The 20,070-nt window shown below is 38.3% G+C and overlaps 4 protein-coding genes and 1 pseudogene across 4 annotated transcripts; 4 read left to right on the top strand and 1 right to left on the bottom strand.

Moving 5' to 3' along the window:
* Nucleotides 1–201: 201 nt before the first annotated feature.
* LOC131344189 (free fatty acid receptor 2-like) lies at nucleotides 202–3,259 on the top strand. The gene is made up of 2 exons (XM_058376275.1): nucleotides 202–485; nucleotides 2,256–3,259. Exon 2 carries the CDS (start codon nucleotides 2,271–2,273, stop codon nucleotides 3,240–3,242), a length of 972 nt encoding a protein of 323 aa, XP_058232258.1. The 5' UTR covers nucleotides 202–485; nucleotides 2,256–2,270; the 3' UTR covers nucleotides 3,243–3,259.
* Nucleotides 3,260–4,372: 1,113 nt separating this feature from the next.
* On the top strand, nucleotides 4,373–9,435 carry LOC131344190 (free fatty acid receptor 2-like). Its single transcript, XM_058376276.1, has 2 exons — nucleotides 4,373–4,511; nucleotides 8,452–9,435. The coding sequence occupies exon 2, from the start codon at nucleotides 8,470–8,472 to the stop codon at nucleotides 9,433–9,435; it is 966 nt and encodes a 321-aa protein (XP_058232259.1). The 5' UTR covers nucleotides 4,373–4,511; nucleotides 8,452–8,469.
* An 86-nt stretch (nucleotides 9,436–9,521) lies between these two features.
* Nucleotides 9,522–11,315, top strand: LOC131344191 (free fatty acid receptor 2-like; annotated as a pseudogene).
* A 123-nt stretch (nucleotides 11,316–11,438) lies between these two features.
* LOC131344103 (free fatty acid receptor 2-like) lies at nucleotides 11,439–16,378 on the top strand. Its single transcript, XM_058376070.1, has 2 exons — nucleotides 11,439–11,846; nucleotides 14,483–16,378. The coding sequence occupies exon 2, from the start codon at nucleotides 14,501–14,503 to the stop codon at nucleotides 15,464–15,466; it is 966 nt and encodes a 321-aa protein (XP_058232053.1). The 5' UTR covers nucleotides 11,439–11,846; nucleotides 14,483–14,500; the 3' UTR covers nucleotides 15,467–16,378.
* Nucleotides 16,379–16,706: 328 nt separating this feature from the next.
* On the bottom strand, nucleotides 16,707–18,966 carry lim2.5 (lens intrinsic membrane protein 2.5). The gene is made up of 4 exons (XM_058376071.1): nucleotides 18,789–18,966; nucleotides 17,954–18,103; nucleotides 16,889–17,023; nucleotides 16,707–16,795 (listed from the first exon to the last, which is right to left on the bottom strand). The coding sequence occupies exons 1-4, from the start codon at nucleotides 18,961–18,963 to the stop codon at nucleotides 16,734–16,736; spliced, it is 522 nt and encodes a 173-aa protein (XP_058232054.1). The 5' UTR covers nucleotides 18,964–18,966; the 3' UTR covers nucleotides 16,707–16,733.
* Nucleotides 18,967–20,070: the final 1,104 nt, after the last annotated feature.

Raw genomic sequence — 20,070 nt, 5'->3', positions numbered from 1 at the left:
GACGTTTCGAGTGGTGTAAACTCACATAGCTGCACCGGTTTAGATTAGCAGCTTCTCCTTGTTTAATCTAATATGTAGCTCCTTATATAAACAGGCATCACACGGTCAGAGAGGATTATAAAGAACGGCTGTTCTACGCATACTCGAATAAAAACAGATGGCCCTGCCTGGTCATAAAAGTCACCTAAGGTTTACAAGCCTCGTTTATTTGTGTTCATTACTTAGACAGAAGGAAATAGTGCATTATATCTTTGGAGGATTTACCAAGAAGCAGTTCAGACCGAGGTTTTGCAAAGCTGCAAATCAGGGATGTGAAAGAATGAAGAGGAATACTTGTTTAATTATAAAATATTGAAAATCTACTCAAGTAATTTCAATGGATTTGGGTTACAATGCATTTATTTGAGGAATCTGGACGGATTTGGGAGCAACAGTGGTGAAAAGGAAAAGACTCATCAGTATCATTTCATATTACTGGCTTTAATGTAAGTACTTCTCTCTCTCTCTCTCTCTCTCTCTCTCTCGCTTTACATTTAAGGTTTACGTCTTTATTGTTTCATTTCTTTTCAGTATTCTTTACAAAAATATAATGATTCTAATAATATCAAAGATCTACTACATCAATCGGAGGAATATTAAACATCAGGAACAGGCTGGAATTCTGTTCAGGCTAGAAACAACTGACTCCTTTAACAAAACACACAGAAACATTAAAGCTCCTTGCTATGTAAACATTGATTTAATAATGACTGTAAAAGTTAAGCGAAATACGGACTAATATTTGCATCTAACTGCATAGAAACGGCAGTAAATTGTAATTAAGCTTCCTACAACGCTGTCGCACAGATTTAGTCTTATCAAAGATAAATATATTGGACATATCGAAAAACATTCTGTATGCTTAGCTTGGCTCCCCTGCCTCTTCATTTATCTACAAAAAAGATTAGAATATTCAGAGAATACGTAATTTCTGTAATTAATTTCCGTAATATCTGGAGATGTCAAAACAGAAATGAATCAAGCGATCCTGAAATGAATGGAATCTGAGCGTTTTATGTGCTGTAGTATATCAGCAAATATTTGGTGATGGAAGAAGCAGAGCAGACAAGCTAAAGTAAACATACAGGGTTTTTTTTTTTTTTTTTTTCATTTACAAACTAAAAAAATCTCCCTCTCAGTCCTGCTGTGCTGCTCCATGACTTTTCGGGGTGTTTTGGGTTCATTTGCTCGGGTTTGTTTTTCTGATAATGGGAGAGGATGTACTATGAGAAAACTGGATGGATGAAAAATATCTCAACAACAGCAACAACAACAACAACAAAAGGATTACAGTCTCAGGTCAGAGAAAATGTCAAAAGTTGTTAAAGAAAATATTTCTCAGAATTTTTTCTAATTTCCATTGTCTACATGGACATGCTACAAAATAGAGATCGAACTACTTCTTCTTCTTTTTTTGGACCTTGTGCATCATCCCTCCCTCCTAGTTGACAAGAAATTTACCCCAAAGCAATACAAAACACTAAATATCTGGTATCTGTGTCTGAAAAAAAGCAAAACATCTCAGCACCTTTTTGTGTTACCTGGAACTGAAATGGACGTACTTGTGTTTTTGACAAATTATTTACCAAAAACAAATGCATTGAGTATGCATAATTACTCACCCCAGTGCTGTGATATCCCTACATTAATCCTAATTTAGTTGAATATGTCGAATGTCATATGATTACTAATATAATTTCACCTGTTCCTTGAAATTTGTTAAACAACATGCCTGAACAACAAGATCTCGAAGACCAAAGAGCAAACAAAACAATCCTAGACAAAGTATTTAAAAACTTTAAAAACCACACAATTAAATACATTATTTCAAAAATGATTTTCATTTATTATTGTCCTCGCTCCTCAATCACTTTTTGTTGGACAGTTTCCTCCAGGCAGAGTCGCTGTTGTACTGCATTCTTTTCATTGTCAAATAATGATTTTAGTGCTCAGTGGGACGTTCAGTAGTTGGGACATTTTTCCCTAACTTGTCCCTGAACTTTGTCCTGAATTGTTTTGGCATGTCTTTGGTCTTGAGGATGCTGTTTGTTTAGGCATGTTTTCTAAGAGGCCTTTCGGGAACAGGTGTATTTACACTGAGAACTTAAGAATACTTATCCAAGTCACTGTAGTCTTTAATAAGATCCAGGCTTGAGTAATCCAACGCTGAGTGATTAATACCTGATTATTAACAAGAATGATTCTCCTTTGTTTAGAACTTTGTCAGAGCTATGGTATCCGGGTTGGTGATCCTGTCCGTCTACATCCTTACCTTCTTGATTGGCCTGCCGGCAAACACACTTGCCTTGTACGCCTTCATCCAGAAGCTCCGTGAAAAACCCACCCCTACCGACTTCCTCCTGATCAATCTGACCATATCGGACCTTCTTTTCCTGATCTTCCTGCCATTCAAGATGTACGAGGCGGCATCTGAAATGCGCTGGCTCCTACCAAGTTACCTGTGTCCCCTAACCACGTTCATATTCTTCTCCACCATCTATACGAGCTCGCTGCTGCTGATGTCTGTTAGCGTTGACCGCTACTTGTGTGTGGCATTCCCGGTCAAGTATAAGATCCACCAGAAACCTATATACGGTGTCATCTGCAGTATCTTTGTCTGGATCACTACATCAACCCATCTCTGCTTTGTATACATTGTGGATCACCTGACTGGGGGAGACAGTGAGGGCCATGACTGCTACAACAATTTTACTCAATCCCAACTGAATGTAGTATTACCCATGCGGCTGGAGCTATGCCTTGTTCTGTACTTCCTTCCACTCATCATTTGCACCTTCTGCTACACAAGATTCATCCTCATTCTCAGACGCACAGCCAGCCTCAATGTGGGGAAACGACGGAGGGCCGTTGGCATGGCTATGGGCACATTGCTGGTCTTTGTGGTCTGCTTCCTGCCCTACAACACCACACACATCCTGGGCTACATCATCTCAGATAACGTGAGCTGGAGATCTGATGCTTTGCTTCTCACCACTGTCAACACAGTCTTCGATCCCATCACTTTTTATTTTTCCTCAGCTGCCTTTCAAGGAAATCTGAAAGGACTCCTAACACCTAAGACTAAGACTGCTTACACTGGCAATGGGATAGAAAATGTCTGCACTACACAGAACCGAGTGGGACAAGGCAACCAGGCTGAAAATATACAGGATAATGATGCGGGTGAATTGCAATGTCCATAGGGGGTTTGATCTTCTGCAAACCTCTTAGTACTGAAGGGGGTCTTGCAAGACCTTCACAGTTGATAGACAAACATGAATACTTTGGTAACAAAATTAGTTTGAGGTCCATTTCCAAGTCCAGTGAGGCAAAACAGTTTGGTCATCTGTGGCATGAAGCTACAACCACAAACATTGCCTCCAAATTTATATCAGTTTGCAAATTCAGACCTTCCTGTCTGATGAGTTCATTCCATTTTATTGAACTTTTAACACTAGTAGGAAGCTAGAGCATGTCTTCAGCCCTTCAACCTATAATGTTGGTTTCTAATTGCATCAATCCTTTATTGGAGTCAATAAATCCCTAGTTTTCTATTTAAGGTTATGCAGGGGCCAAGAAGGCTATATTGCAAGGCAACTCCCTCGTCATGTTTCCCTATTTTATGACTATTTTATAACCCTCAACTGTCATCAACAACAAAACCTTTCACAGCCTCCACAATCAGATGATCTTAATGTCATTTTCAGGGCTGTGTCTGTCTTTTTGTCAGCTCAAACAACAGCTCTAACTTCACTTGTGGCCAGTGCTCTGTGGACACAGATGAAGAGATTAAAAAAAAAGAAAAAAAAGCTTTTAGCTGCACGTTCTCACAAATGGGTTTTCAAATAGTGTGAGGAACATGGAATGACAATAAGACATTATGCAAAAGAGGGTTGAGTAAATTCCATGAACTCCACATCCGCATTAAAACACAGCAAAATGAATCATCATTTATAGCTGATATCTTGGCTGTCCTTACACTAACGTCAAAAGCCTCAGTTTTAGCATTCCACATTAAAGAAGCTTTTAGGAAATGAATATTGTGTGGTATCTTTTCAATATGGTTTGTATTCATCTGCTGTTTTTGTGTGTTAGTAAAATATATGGATGCATGAAAAAGGCAATGCTACAAGAGAACTGGAACAATTAAAAAGTGAGAAAGACAAACAAAAATCATCAACTTTCAAAGCCTAGCCACCATTTCAGCATTCAGCATTCACAGCTCTCAGTTACCTCTAATTAATGCTCATTGCCATATAGGGGGTGTTACATTTCCTAACTGACATCAACACAATCAAATTTGCACAGACTTCCTGAAGTTTCTGAAGTCTGATGGTTTTATTCTTTCTAAGCCTGCTACCCAAGTGCAGTTGGATCTATACACTGAAATTATAAGTTCACAACATATGGATTGCTTTCACTTTTAATAAGAGGTTAGAAGACGTGCTTAAGGATCACATTACTGTCATTGGGTAAGTTTTTTAAATGACTCTTCTTAGATCTGTACCTAGATATAGAAGCAACATCAACTGTTCAGTGCTGTAGTGTAGTTTTTAGTTATTTGTTAAACTGTAAAGAATACAGTCATCAATGAAATACTGAATACTGCTTTATGCATAATTTACATTATCATTAATTCCAACTGAATGTGTTTAATCCAAACTTCAGTAACTCAAAAACAAGCCAGTCTATAAATAATATCGTTATTAATTAACTTGGACTTAATGTATTCTGTTGATGGAAATGAAAGGTACAAAAAGCTCCAGGGTGCCAATAAATAGGCAAAATGCTTTACTATGATGAGCATATATGAATAGTTGAAAATGTATTTTTGTTTTATAATGTATGTCTTTTTAAAGGGGTGTCTGGCAACTTTAGTTATAGAATATTTTACACATTATAAGATAATTTTCTACTTTTATACCTAATACTTCAGTAAGTAAATCTAATTATGTAATATTTTATTGAACCTGTTACAGGCAGACTGAGAAATCATAAATTCTAATTATTAACACAGGAAATGAAAATGGTTATGGCAACCATTGTTGGTGGGTGTTTGTACGTCTACTATGAAGCTCTTTTATTTGTATTGTGGTCATTCATGTCCAACCATAGAGACATCAAGGAAGTTAATATTTGAGCTGTTCATGTTGCAGGTGGAGGCGACAGACCTAGTTTAACTAGAAGCAACTGATTCTGTGATGATAAAACAGTTTCAGTTTTCTGAACATGATACACTAAATAACACTGTTATACTCCTGTTTTGCTAAAATACTTATGCTTAACTATCTCGGGGAATCCAGAACGAGAATGTACTAATATACTTTTTGTACAGAGTCTACAGTGCATACACTACTGTTCAAAAGTTTGAGAAATTTCCCAGTTTCCCAGTTGTGCATCAGGCCTCCCACTCATTTTTCTGTTTTGGTTAGAACCAGTTTGCACTGTTCTATGAGAGGAGTCTGCAACAGCATGGTAAGATTAGTTCTTCCTACGAAAAGAAAGAAAAATCTTTCTTTCTGGCCATTTTGAGCTTGTAAACAATCCCACAACTCCTGAAGCTCCAGATACTGAACTAGTAGTACCTCCACTAAACTAATGTGCAGTGGAGGTACTACACATTGCTCCCTTACTCAGTACAACAGTTTTCAGCTGTGCTAGCACAATTGCAAAAGGGTATTCTAATAATCAATTAGCCTGAGAAAATGATTGCCTTGGATTAGCAAACATGACATGAGATTAAAACAGAGGACTGATGCTTGCTGATAATGGGTCTCTGTGGGACAAGATAGATACTTCTTTAAAAATTATCTGATTAATTTTATGTTTTTCAAATAGATTAAAATGGATTTTTCATTGAAAAGCAAGGAAATTTCCAAGTGATCTTAAACTTCTGAATGGTGTTGTAAGTAAAAAATTAATAAGTAAATATACTATTAATCATTCCTTGTACGTGGTTCTTTTCTTTTCTGTCTCTGGAGGACCTCTAATTAACTGTAAATGTTATGTAGTTATAATGATATGTAACCATGGTTCTATGAAACCACCAAAGGGGGGTGAGGGGTCATCTGGATACCTTCCAATCTTACAGCAAAGTCAAGAGCTAACATTCTGCAGGTTTTGCAAAAAGTCCTATAGCCATCAATTCATCTCGCTTTGAATAACAAGGTGGGTTTTTTTAGGTTCATAGAACCCGGGGGCAGACTGTGCATTTCACACCTAGGCCTTCACTGGTGTGCTTCCTGAATTAATCCACCTCTGTACCATCATTATGACCCCCTGACATTTTCTTCTCAGCCCTCCTAAAATTCTGTGATTCTCCATAAACTGTACACATATTGGTGATCGCCTCATTTCCCTTTAAATTTCATATGAAAACGGCGGTAGACTTCGGCTCCTCCCCATCTTTCAGCGCGTTCGTCAATCCGCAGACCACGGCATCGCAGAGCGAGGATCAGAGGTCAAGTGTGTGTGTGTCTGTGTGTGTCTGATCAGGAAGACTTGTATTTGGTTTGTTCAGTACTCAAATGTTATACACATCTGTGCAATACAGTGGAATGCTGCAATACGTTTACCATCCTACCCTGTTAGTCAAACCTTTATTTCATTTTATTTATTTATTTTTTACTATTATACCCTCATTGGGGGCTGAGCCCCCCTTAAATGAAAATTCTAGAATCGCCCCTGGAAGTCACACCAATAGATACTAATCACCCGTTAAATAACAAAGTAAAAAAGAAATTAGGCTACAGTATTTCACACCTCACAAGGAATAGTCCATTTTATTATGGTTACTTTTCTCAAAAAGACATTCTTGATGCCGTATGCAGCAAAGTGCAATCTCCGGAGGACGCAGCATCCGAAATGAGACGCAAGGAGAATATAGAAACAATGTATATGGGCGGGTCGCTGCCTCTGACTACTCCAATTATCCAATCAAAGGACGGGAAATTGCTGACGTAATCGTATGCCTGCTAGATGGCACCAGTGATGCCAACTCGAAATCTGATTGGTTAATGGAACAGTTTCATTGCTACTTATTTTAAGCTTCGGGCACCTGCACTTTTACTTCTGAAGGCCTTACGGCCGTGCAAACCATGATGTCAGCCACTAGCTGAAATATGATTGGATAAATACTCTTATCATACACTGTAAAAAAAAATCTCGTAAAAAAACGGTCAAATCACCGGCAGCAGCGGCTGCCAAACAAAAACCGTAAAATTAAAGTAAAATACGTTCATTCAAATAAAGTGCAAAAACAATCATTTTACATACATTTTTCTTAAATATTTTACAGAAAAACACTGTAATTTTACAGATGTTTCCTTTATTATTATATGACATCAAATTGACGCCAAAAAATTATTATATAATTATATAATATATTAAATGTATTAAAATGCAAGTCAGTGATTCAGATCAATGCTGTTTAGGCCAGCAGAGAAGGCCTTGCTGGAACTGACGGTCCCCCACTGATAGAACCACAGTTTCATATTTAGTCTGCATTTATTTTCGTCCTAACCACTGGCCATGGTGAGAATCATCTGGACAACTCATGCCACAATGTCATAAAGAATTAGAAATGTCTTGATATTTGATTGCAGACCAACAATAACTGATTAAACAAGTGGAATCAAGTGTGTTGCCCTTGTTTGGCTGGTATAACAAACTACAGTGACACAAGTCCTTTGTTGGATAAGATAAAAGTAATGCCCATGTGGAGGAGATAGTCCTTGTATAATGACCACCAATAGTAAGTGGTTATGTCTATGGGCCTGTATCATGTCTCTGTAGCTGAATAGTTGATTGGATGACCACCATCTCTTCTCAAAGGTAGCAATTTTAGGCGCAACAGTAACACTATGCAGGCTGCCATAATAGTATGATACATGGTCACTTCATTTATTTGGGTGACATAACCTTGGGCAGAAATCCTGAGGTTATGCAAAAGGTCTTTCCATAGTCATCTGGCCACCAACTCTTGCAAGGTGAGCCTATTACCAGAGCAAGAACTTCTCCCAGGCTTGTGTCAGCATCATATGTAGTCTAGTAAGGTGGGGCGTTAAGCCTTTAAGAACCCTCAGATCCATCAATAATAATGTAAGGGTGCCACAATGGCCAATGTGTACATAAAAAATGTATTCTGAGAATAATTTGGGTAGAGCGATGCATTGGATTTATATATATATATCATAAAGGTTTGAAAAAGTTAAAAAGACATTAAAAATGTCTTTAGGTCCAACAGGCACTGCATACATGGAACAACACATGGACTGGCTCTTTGCAGAAACAGGGGAAAAAAACAACTTAGTCAGTTACATGACTGAAAAAATGAGCCTTGATATGCCATATGAAGCTGACAAAAACTGCCATCAGTGTGCTACATGATGTTTCTTATTCTTCTTCCACCAGTGCCCTGCAGTTGCCAAGATGATAAACCACTGGGTGCTTCTCTCAACCTATATTATAACCTTCTTATTCGGCCTACCAGCCAATATCCTGGCCATTTATGCCTTCATCAGGAAGCTTAGAAAAAAACCCACACCCACGGACATCCTCCTGCTGAACCTGACCCTCTCTGATCTGCTCTTTTTGTTTTTCCTACCGATGAAGATGTATGAGGCCGCATCAGGCCTGCAATGGCACCTTTCCCAGACCATGTGCTCCATCATGTCATTTGTCTTTTTCACCACCATCTACACCAGCTCTCTGCTCCTGATGGCTATCAGCATTGATCGCTACTTGGGAGTGGCCTTCCCAGTGGCCTACATGAAGTTTCGCAGGCTTCTCTATGCCATCATTGGCGGGATTTTCATCTGGCTGGTTAGTGGTGCACACTGCACGCTTGTGTTTTTCGTCGTCCATATGGGCACAGGGAATAGCACTGAAGCCAAGACCACCTGCTACGAGAACTTCACCGATGACCAGAAAAGCGTTGTACTGCCAGCGCGCCTGGAGTTCTTTGTGGTTCTTTGTGTATTGCCCCTGGTTGTATGTGTCTTCTGCTATCTCAACTGCATCTGGATCCTTTACCATAGGCCCCGCATAACAAAGGAGAAGAAGCAGAGGGCCATTGGAATGGCAGTGGGCACTTTGAGTGTCTTCTTGATTTGTTTTGTGCCCTATAACGTTTCTCATCTGGTGGGGTTTAACACTAACGAAAGCCCACCATGGAGGTACTACACACTGCTCCTAAGCACCTTAAACACCTGCCTGGACCCCATCATCTTCTACTTCTCCTCAACCATGTATCGCAACACCACCAAAATGTCCCTCGGGAGAGTTTTCTCACTTCGCCGTCGTCTAGGCTTGAACACCCCTCCCAATTTAGAGGTTGAAGCAGAATCAAACTCCGACAAAGAATTTGACCGTCACAATAGTAACAACAAAAAATAAAGAGATACTACAAGATTTACAGTAACGACACTTGTACTGATTATTAACAAGAATGATTCTCCTTTGTTTAGAACTTTGTCAGAGCTATGGTATCCGGGTTGGTGATCCTGTCCGTCTACATCCTTACCTTCTTGATTGGCCTGCCAGCAAACACACTCGACTTGTACGCCTTCATCAAGAAGCTCTGTGAAAAACCCACCTCTACCGAATTCCTCCTGATCAATCTGACCATATTGGACCTTCTTTTCCTGATCTCCTTGCCATTCAAGATGTACGAGGCGGCATCTGAAATGCGCTGGCTCCTACCAAGTTACCTGTGTCCCCTCACCACGTTCATATTCTTCTCCACCATCTATACGAGCTCGCTGCTGCTGATGTCTGTTAGCGTTGACCGCTACTTGTGTGTGGCATTCCCGGTCAAGTATAAGATCCACCAGAAACCTATATACGGTGTCATCTGCAGTATCTTTGTCTGGATCACTACATCAACCCATCTCTGCTTTGTATACATTGTGGATCACCTGACTGGGGGAGACAGTGAGGGCCATGACTGCTACAACAATTTTACTCAATCCCAACTGAATGTAGTATTACCCATGCGGCTGGAGCTATGCCTTGTTCTGTACTTCCTTCCACTCATCATTTGCACATTCTGCTACACAAGATTCATCCTCATTCTCAGACGCACAGCCAGCCTCAATGTGGGGAAACAACGGAAGGCTGTTGGTATGGCTATGGGCACACTGCTGGTCTTTATGGTCTGCTTCCTGCCCTACAACACCACACACATCCTGGGCTACATCATCTCGAACAACGTGAGCCAGAGATCTGATGCTTTGCTTCGATCCCATCACTTTTTATTTTTCCTCAGCTGCCTTTCAAGGAAATCTGAAAGGACTCCTAACACTTAGACTAAGACTGCTTACACTGACAATGGGATAGAAAATGTCTGCACTACACAGAACCGAGTGGGACAAGGCAACCAGGCTGAAAATATACAGGATAATGATGCGGGTGAATTGCAATGTCCATAGGGGGTTTGATCTTCTGCAAACCTCTTAGTACTGAAGGGGGTCTTGCAAGACCTTCACAGTTGATAGACAAACATGAACACTTTGGTAACAAAATTAGTTTGAGGTCCATTTCCAAGTCCAGTGAGGCAAAACAGTTTGGTCATCTGTGGCATGAAGCTACAACCACAAACATTGCCTCCAAATTTACCATCTATCCTTTTCTATCATTTATCTTAAGTGGAGTATGTGTCAATCTAGCCACTTCCAGTATCATGAGCCTCACAAAGCTGTAATTTATATCAGTTTGCAAATTCAGACCTTCCTGTCTGATGAGTTCATTCCATTTTATTGAACTTTTAACACTAGTAGGAAGCTAGAGCATGTCTTCAGCCCTTCAACCTATAATGTTGGTTTCTAATTGCATCAATCCTTTATTGGAGTCAATAAATCCCTAGTTTTCTATTTAAGGTTATGCAGGGGCCAAGAAGGCTATATTGCAAGGCAACTCCCTCGTCATGTTTCCCTATTTTATGACTATTTTATAACCCTCAACTGTCATCAACAACAAAACCTTTCACAGCCTCCACAATCAGATGATCTTAATGTCATTTTCAGGGCTGTGTCTGTCTTTTTGTCAGCTCAAACAATAGCTCTAACTTCACTTGTGGCCAGTGCTCTGTGGACACAGATGAAGAGATTAAAAAAAAAAAAAAAAAAGAAGCTTTTAGCTGCACGTTCTCACAAATGGGTTTTCAAATAGTGTGAGGAACATGGAATGACAATAAGACATTATGCAAAAGAGGGTTGAGTAAATTCCATGAACTCCACATCCGCATTAAAACACAGCAAAATGAATCATCATTTCTTCATGTCCTGTAAAATATCGATAGCTGATATCTTGGCTGTCCTTACACTAATGTCAAAAGCTTGAGTTTTAGCATTCCACATTAAAGAAGCTTTTAGGAAATGAATATTGTGTGGTACCTTTTCAATATGGTTTGTATTCATCTGCTGTTTTTGTGTGTTAGTAAAATATATGGATGCATGAAAAAGGCAATGCTACAAGAGAACTGGAACAATTAAAAAGTGAGAAAGACAAGTAAAAATCATCAACTTTCAAAGCCTAGCCACCATTCGGAGCATTCACAGCTCTCAGTTACCTCTAATTAATGCTCATTGCCATATAGGGGGTGTTACATTCTTAACTGACATCAACACAATCAAATTTGCACAGACTTCCTGAAGTTTCTGAAGTCTGATGGTTTTATTCTTTCTAAGCCTGCTACCCAAGTGCAGTTGGATCTATACACTGAAATTATAAGTTCACAACATATGGATTGCTTTCACTTTTAATAAGAGGTTAGAAGACGTGCTTAAGGATCACATTACTGTCATTGGGTAAGTTTTTTAAATGACTCTTCTTAGATCTGTACCTAGATATAGAAGCAACATCAACTGTTCAGTGCTGTAGTGTAGTTTTTAGTTATTTGTTAAACTGTAAAGAATACAGTCATCAATGAAATACTGAATACTGCTTTATGCATAATTTACATTATCATTAATTCCAACTGAATGTGTTTAATCCAAACTTCAGTAACTCAAAAACAAGCCAGTCTATAAATAATATCGTTATTAATTAACTTGGACTTAATGTATTCTGTTGATGGAAATGAAAGGTACAAAAAGCTCCAGGGTGCCAATAAATAGGCAAAATGCTTTACTATGATGAGCATATATGAATAGTTGAAAATGTATTTTTGTTTTATAATGTATGTCTTTTTAAAGGGGTGTCTGACAATATTTTACACATTATAAGATAATTTTCTACTTTTATACCTAATACTTCAGTAAGTAAATCTAATTATGTAATATTTTATTGAACCTGTTAGGGGTATACTGAGAAATCATAAATTCTAATTATTAACACAGGAAATGAAAATGGTTATGGCAACCATTGTTGGTGGGTGTTTGTACGTCTACTATGAAGCTCTTTTATTTGTATTGTGGTCATTCTTGTCCAACCATAGAGACATCAAGGAAGTTAATATTTGAGCTGTTCATGTTGCAGGTGGAGGCGACAGACCTAGTTTAACTAGAAGCAACTGATTCTGTGATGATAAAACAGTTTCAGTTTTCTGAACATGATACACTAAATAACACTGTTATACTCCTGTTTTGCTAAAATACTTATGCTTAACTATCTCGGGGAATCCAGAACGAGAATGTACTAATATACTTTTTGTACAGAGTCTACAGTGCATACACTACTGTTCAAAAGTTTGAGAAATTTCCCAGTTTCCCAGTTGTGCATCAGGCCTCCCACTCATTTTTCTGTTTTGGTTAGAACCAGTTTGCACTGTTCTATGAGAGGAGTCTGCAACAGCATGGTAAGATTAGTTCTTCCTACGAAAAGAAAGAAAAATCTTTCTTTCTGGCCATTTTGAGCTTGTAAACAATCCCACAACTCCTGAAGCTCCAGATACTGAACTAGTAGTACCTCCACTAAACTAATGTGCAGTGGAGGTACTACACATTGCTCCCTTACTCAGTACAACAGTTTTCAGCTGTGCTAGCACAATTGCAAAAGGGTATTCTAATAATCAATTAGCCTGAGAAAATGATTACCTTGGATTAGCAAACATGACATGAGATTAAAACAGAGGACTGATGCTTGCTGATAATGGGTCTCTGTGGGACAAGATAGATACTTCTTTAAAAATTATCTGATTAATTTTATGTTTTTCAAATAGATTAAAATGGATTTTTCATTGAAAAGCAAGGAAATTTCCAAGTGATCTTAAACTTCTGAATGGTGTTGTAAGTAAAAAATTAATAAGTAAATATACTATTAATCATTCCTTGTACGTGGTTCTTTTCTTTTCTGTCTCTGGAGGACCTCTAATTAACTGTAAATGTTATGTAGTCATAACGATATGTAACCATGGTTCTATGAAAACACCAAAGGGGGGTGAGGGGTCATCTGGATACCTTTACTGCAAAGTCAAGAGCTAACATTCTGCAGGTTTTGCAAAAAGTACTATAGTCCTACAGCCATCAATCCATCTCGCTTTGAATAACAAGGTGGTTTTTTTGAGGTTCATAGAACCACAGTTTCATGTAGTCTGCATTTAGTTTCGTCCTAACCACTGGCCATGGTGAGAATCATCTGGACAACTCATACAACAATGTCATAAAGAACTAGAAATGTCTTGATATTTGATTGCAGACCAACAATAACTCATTAAACAAGTGGAATCAAGTGTGTTGCCCTTGTTTGGCTGGTATAACAAACTACAGTGACACAAGTCCTTTGTTGGATAAGATAAAAGTAATGCCCATGTGGAGGAGATAGTCCTTGTATAATGACCACCAATAGTAAGTGGTTATGTCTATGGGCCTGTATCATGTCTCTGTAGCTGAATAGTTGATTGGATGACCACCATCTCTTCTCAAAGGTACCAATGTTAGGTGCAACAGTAACACTATGCAGGCTGCCATAATAGTATGATACATGGTCACTTCATTTATTTGGGTGACATAACCTTGGGCAGAAATCCTGAGGTTATGCAAAAGGTCTTTCCATAGTCATCTGGCCACCAACTCTTGCAAGGTGAGCCTATTACCAGAGCAAGAACTTCTCCCAGGCTTGTGTCAGCATCATATGTAGTCTAGTAAGGTGGGGCGTTAAGCCTTTAAGAACCCTCAGATCCATCAATAATAATGTAAGGGTGCCACAATGGCCAATGTGTACATAAAAAATGTATTCTGAGAATAATTTGGGTAGAGCGATGCATTGGATTTATATATATATATCATAAAGGTTTGAAAAAGTTAAAAAGACATTAAAAATGTCTTTAGGTCCAACAGGCACTGCATACATGGAACAACACATGGACTGGCTCTTTGCAGAAACAGGGGAAAAAAACAACTTAGTCAGTTACATGACTGAAAAAATGAGCCTTGATATGCCATATGAAGCTGACAAAAACTGCCATCAGTGTGCTACATGATGTTTCTTATTCTTCTTCCACCAGTGCCCTGCAGTTGCCAAGATGATAAACCACTGGGTGCTTCTCTCAACCTATATTATAACCTTCTTATTCGGCCTACCAGCCAATATCCTGGCCATTTATGCCTTCATCAGGAAGCTTAGAAAAAAACCCACACCCACGGACATCCTCCTGCTGAACCTGACCCTCTCTGATCTGCTCTTTTTGTTTTTCCTACCGATGAAGATGTATGAGGCCGCATCAGGCCTGCAATGGCACCTTTCCCAGACCATGTGCTCCATCATGTCATTTGTCTTTTTCACCACCATCTACACCAGCTCTCTGCTCCTGATGGCTATCAGCATTGATCGCTACTTGGGAGTGGCCTTCCCAGTGGCCTACATGAAGTTTCGCAGGCTTCTCTATGCCATCATTGGCGGGATTTTCATCTGGCTGGTTAGTGGTGCACACTGCACGCTTGTGTTTTTCGTCGTCCATATGGGCACAGGGAATAGCACTGAAGCCAAGACCACCTGCTACGAGAACTTCACCGATGACCAGAAAAGCGTTGTACTGCCAGCGCGCCTGGAGTTCTTTGTGGTTCTTTGTGTATTGCCCCTGGTTGTATGTGTCTTCTGCTATCTCAACTGCATCTGGATCCTTTACCATAGGCCCCGCATAACAAAGGAGAAGAAGCAGAGGGCCATTGGAATGGCAGTGGGCACTTTGAGCGTCTTCTTGATTTGTTTTGTGCCCTATAACGTTTCTCATCTGGTGGGGTTTAACACTAAAGAAAGCCCACCATGGAGGTACTACACACTGCTCCTAAGCACCTTAAACACCTGCCTGGACCCCATCATCTTCTACTTCTCCTCAACCATGTATCGCAACACCACCAAAATGTCCTTCTGGAGAGTTTTCTCACTTCGCCGTCGTCTAGGCTTGAACACTCCTCCCAATTTAGAGTTTGAAGCAGATTCGAACTCCGACAAAGAATTTGACCGTCACAATAGTAACAACAAAAAATAAAGAGATTTACTACAAGATTTACAGTGACGACACTTGAAACTTAAACATTCAACTGGAAATACAAATACAAATTCATCAACTGAGGTACATTCTAACATCCAAAATTGAAAAGTTTATTGATTGGTTTATTTATTTATTTTTTGGTGAAATGTTCATATTGCTAACTCAGTCCAGCAGATCACAGTTGTCTTCAACTGTGAGCCGAGTCACTGACAACCTTTCGCGTTTAAATACAACCTTTCAGCTTTAAATACAACATTTAAATACAACATTTCATGTCATGAATTCTCCATGAGAAACTGCTTTTACACCACAAATGTCAGATCTGTTCAGAAGGTCTTGACAGTGCAAGGTGAATCAGAGGTTTGTATTAACGTGCTAGCGCTAGTAGGTTGTAACTTCTACAGGTACTTGTTTGGCAGAGGCACAACATAATCAGATTTAAAATTCTTTTATTTAGCATTTTTCAAAGGAGTCTCCAGTGTCATAGCTCAGTCTGATACCAAGCTGTAACTTTTCTAAATGGGATTTCGGAAGTTTTCAGAAAAGATGACTTTTCTTTTATAAGACTTGATAATCTGTTCACTTTGCATCTCTCTCTCTCTCTCTCTCTTCGTCACTCACTTACACACACACACACACACACACACACACACACACACAGCTACTACTCATACTGACCTCAGATGCTTCTATTGCTTACTGGAACTTGCTAAGCTGCTTCTAGGCATTTAGAAGATTAAGATGGAGATTTAATGTTTTCTAATTGTTAATTTTAGCCAAAGGATATCAGCCATTATATTTTGTCACTGATGTTCAGGCAGATATTACAGAATTTCTGACATATGAAATGTTTACAATGCATTATTTAAAAAAAAAATCACGTGATGTGTTTAAAGCTTAAATAAATACAGACAATAAAACTATATTAATGGTCTGATGTTTTATTTGAAAATCCGCCCAGTTTGAAAGCAACATTTTTAATCTACACGCTGTAATCTTTCACTGTGCCACTTAAATTTCCACCACGCTTTGGTTCTCATGATAATGATAATGTTGTTCCTGACATTTTTAATGCTTTTGCAGTATTCACTGATGTCTGTAAATGACTCGATTGTTCTGGAAAGAGGCTTGCTATAACTGCTTACTCCTGTCCTTTCTACACAGTTAATATGCACTATAATGTCTTTGTTACTGTTAAGCAATATACTAACAACATCTTACAATATTTGTCATTTAGGTATGGAGTCTTCTCATTTTTATCCATCTAGCGTGTTCCTGCGACTCGCCTGCACTCGTGCATCCTGTAAGCACACATGTAAAATATACCTGCAAACACAAACGTAAACAATAGTCACACTGTCAGTCATCATGAAACTTAATACCTTTTAATTTATTTTGCCTTATAAAACATTTCCCCACCTGCAAAGAAGTTCATGAGCAGAGCAACCCAACCGAGGATGTAGGACCATGAGAAGCGCCAGTCACCAAAGCGCTTTCCAAGGAAGTTGACCGTCACCCCGGTGTAGATCGCCATGGCCAGGAAAACAAAGAGAGCTATCCAGAAAGACAAAAATGTTAGACTTTAGTGTCCAGTGTTTTTTTGTTTTTTTTTTTGGCTGATGTTCACAATTAGCTCAAAAATCTGCATTCTGAGGTCATTTTTGCCGTGCTTGTTACCACACGTAACTGGTCTTTCTTCTCTAGTTATTCATTACAGTTAAGTTAGGTTAGGTTAAAATTAGGTTCCTCAAAGGTTTTGTTAGACTTGGATTCATTTTTGAAAGGGAAACGTTAACGTGTTCCACGTTCCTCAAATCAATTTCAGTTTAAACGTTAAATCATTATTCGAGGAAAGTTGCAGGAAAGGCCTATCTTACACCTCTGAGGTTGCCAGATCTTTCTTGATAACACAGAGCTGAGACATTTTAATAGCATGTTCAGTGTTTAAACACAGACACTTTTCTTTGAGTGCTGATGATTTCCGATTATGTTGCAATGATGTGTAAGATAATTTTTTTTTTTAAAATGTCGATGCCTGTTTTCATCCAACTCAAACTCAGAACAGAATTTGTGGACCGTTAAACATCACTCCATATATGGTTCTTCCCTAAGTCTTAGAATGTCTTGGTATGCTGTAGTTTTACAATTTCCCTTCCTGTTGGATGAACTGGAACTGGAGCCTCTTCACACAACCTGATCTCACAAAAGCTCTTGTAGCTGAATAAACACAAATACCCACGGCCTTGCTCCGACATCTACTGGAAAACCTTCACAGAAGAGTGGAGCATATTATAATGGCAAACATGGAGGTAACAAATCTGGAATGGGATGTTCAACAAGCACATACTGATGTGATGATCAGGTCCACAAACTTTTAGCCTCTACATGTTAAATTACTCAGCTCTAAATACAGCCTTGACGGTGCAAGATTGAACGTTTTTCTATCTATTAGTAATCTCACAAGTTTTGGATGAATGAACTAACTCGAAACGAAAAACATGATCCCTGCAGCAAAGGAACGACTGAATCTCTCAAATCCGGAGAAATGGGTGAAGGATAGAATGCCGGCGATGATCCCCGCGAAGCATGACATCGATGACAGGATCATGAAGGCCCTTGTGGCGTTCCAGTACGCTGACAACAGTTACATGAGAGAAAAACAAAAAAGAACGATAAATTAGCGAGAGAACTTGTTTTCATGTAAACTTGAAGCTTTTATTTGTAAAAGTCCATTTTTAAAAAAGCTGTAATGGTGAAGAAGTATTCCACTGATGTTGTTAAGTGCAGCTTAGGAGCTCCTAATAAACTGATAATTCAGTGTATATAGGAAAAACACTGAAAATAGTCTGACACTGTTTTATGAGTGTTTTCTACTGTAATTAATTTTAAATTGAAGGGTTATGCCAGATCTTGGTCTTGCTTTTAAAGTCGTGAATGAGGTTTAGGAATGCTTTACATTAGTAAATGCTTTTATCTAAAGTGACTTACTAAAGAAACAGAATTCAGTCTGTCAATATATCCAAGAAAAATAAACAGGCAGTTACGTATAGACACAATCGCTAGAATACATTAATTATTTAGAGTACAGTATATGCATCTCCCACTAGGTTACTACATACATTTTTTATTATTGTACTTGCTCATGATCTTTAGTCAGCATTCAATATTTAAGGTTTTTGTACTGCATAACTTATTCTTTTCCAGTGACATTGTTTAACAGCAAAAATTTTTCCAAATGCTGGCAATATCAGACTGACACATTGTAGTTTTTTTCCATTCATAGTTAGTCGAATCCAGACTAATCACTAGCCGGACTTACCGATGCTGTCCGTTTGCATGTAGCACTTTCCCGACATGCAGTAGCGCCACAGGCCCTGGTGAGCGAAGCTGCCTGATAGGCGGTACTGCATCCAGTAATCGGTGGCTGTGGACACCACCAGGAGGATGTTGGCCACGATGGCACAGAAAAGGCCTCCTCCCATGAAGCTGTACATCCTGACTAACGCTCTACACACATTACAAACGCAGATCGGATGGTGTAGTTAAGAAGCAGCATGGATTTCAGTGTAACAGCTCGTCTGCAATATAAGTGTAGGCATGTGGATCTCACAAATGAATATAACAGTAATTTTATGGTTTGCGTATACAGCTGGCCAGCTATGTTTGGGGTTCCTATACAATGACCATCACTTGCTTGAGAATTAAAGATGAACTGAATATAGGGTCAAACTGTTACAAACAATATCAAAGTAGCGGTGATTTAACAAAAAGTATCTGCTAGATGATTTGAAATAAATGTAATAATAAGTAATAGCAGGAATAATAATAATAGAAAATCTATATTGAGAAGTAAACTGACTCCTCTAAACTAGCCCGAAAATGGAAGAAGTGCCAACATTTTTATCCTCAGCAACTAATCCATAATCTGCCATTACAAACCCCACCCTCTTTCCCTTCTATATTTGCATATTGACGGTGATAGACTCTACAGTTTATGATCAAATGACACTCTCTAATACTCTGGAAGTAAAGTATCTGTTTCCTTGGGACATTTTGTGAAACCAGCATGTCATTTGATCATAAACAAATAAGCAACAGTGAAATCCATATTAAAATGAACTAACTTTCCTCATAAATGAAATAAATATCTAAATTTAAATAAATATCTCCTTAAATCAGAAGCATATGTAATGTATCAGAAGTATATTTTACAAATGTAAAAGAGATTATATTTTTTAAAAAAAAAGATAGATAAAAAAATAAAGAGATAAAGTATAATACAACGTGAAAATCACTAGATATTCTAATATGATAATGATATATTTAAGAGTTTTAAAAATAATAATAATTTAATATTAAAATTATTTTCAAAAGAGTTGTAAAATATATAAAAAATAATTTAATATTAAATGTAAATATATAAAAATGTAAAAAACAAAAAAACAAAAAAAAAACAGTGTTGTTTTTTTTTTGTTTGTTTGTTTGTTTGTTTGTTTTTGTGGTGTTTTTTTTTTTTTTAGTGTCTCAGTATGGCTGAAGCTTTCATGGAGAAAATTCCAGAGATTTGGATTTCCAAAAAATTCTGGATTTCGCTCTGTATT

The sequence above is a fragment of the Hemibagrus wyckioides genome, linkage group LG23, assembly GCF_019097595.1.
Source record: "Hemibagrus wyckioides isolate EC202008001 linkage group LG23, SWU_Hwy_1.0, whole genome shotgun sequence".
In the NCBI taxonomy this organism is placed as follows: Eukaryota; Metazoa; Chordata; class Actinopteri; order Siluriformes; family Bagridae; genus Hemibagrus; species Hemibagrus wyckioides.
This window is presented reverse-complemented; position numbering and strand designations above follow the sequence as displayed.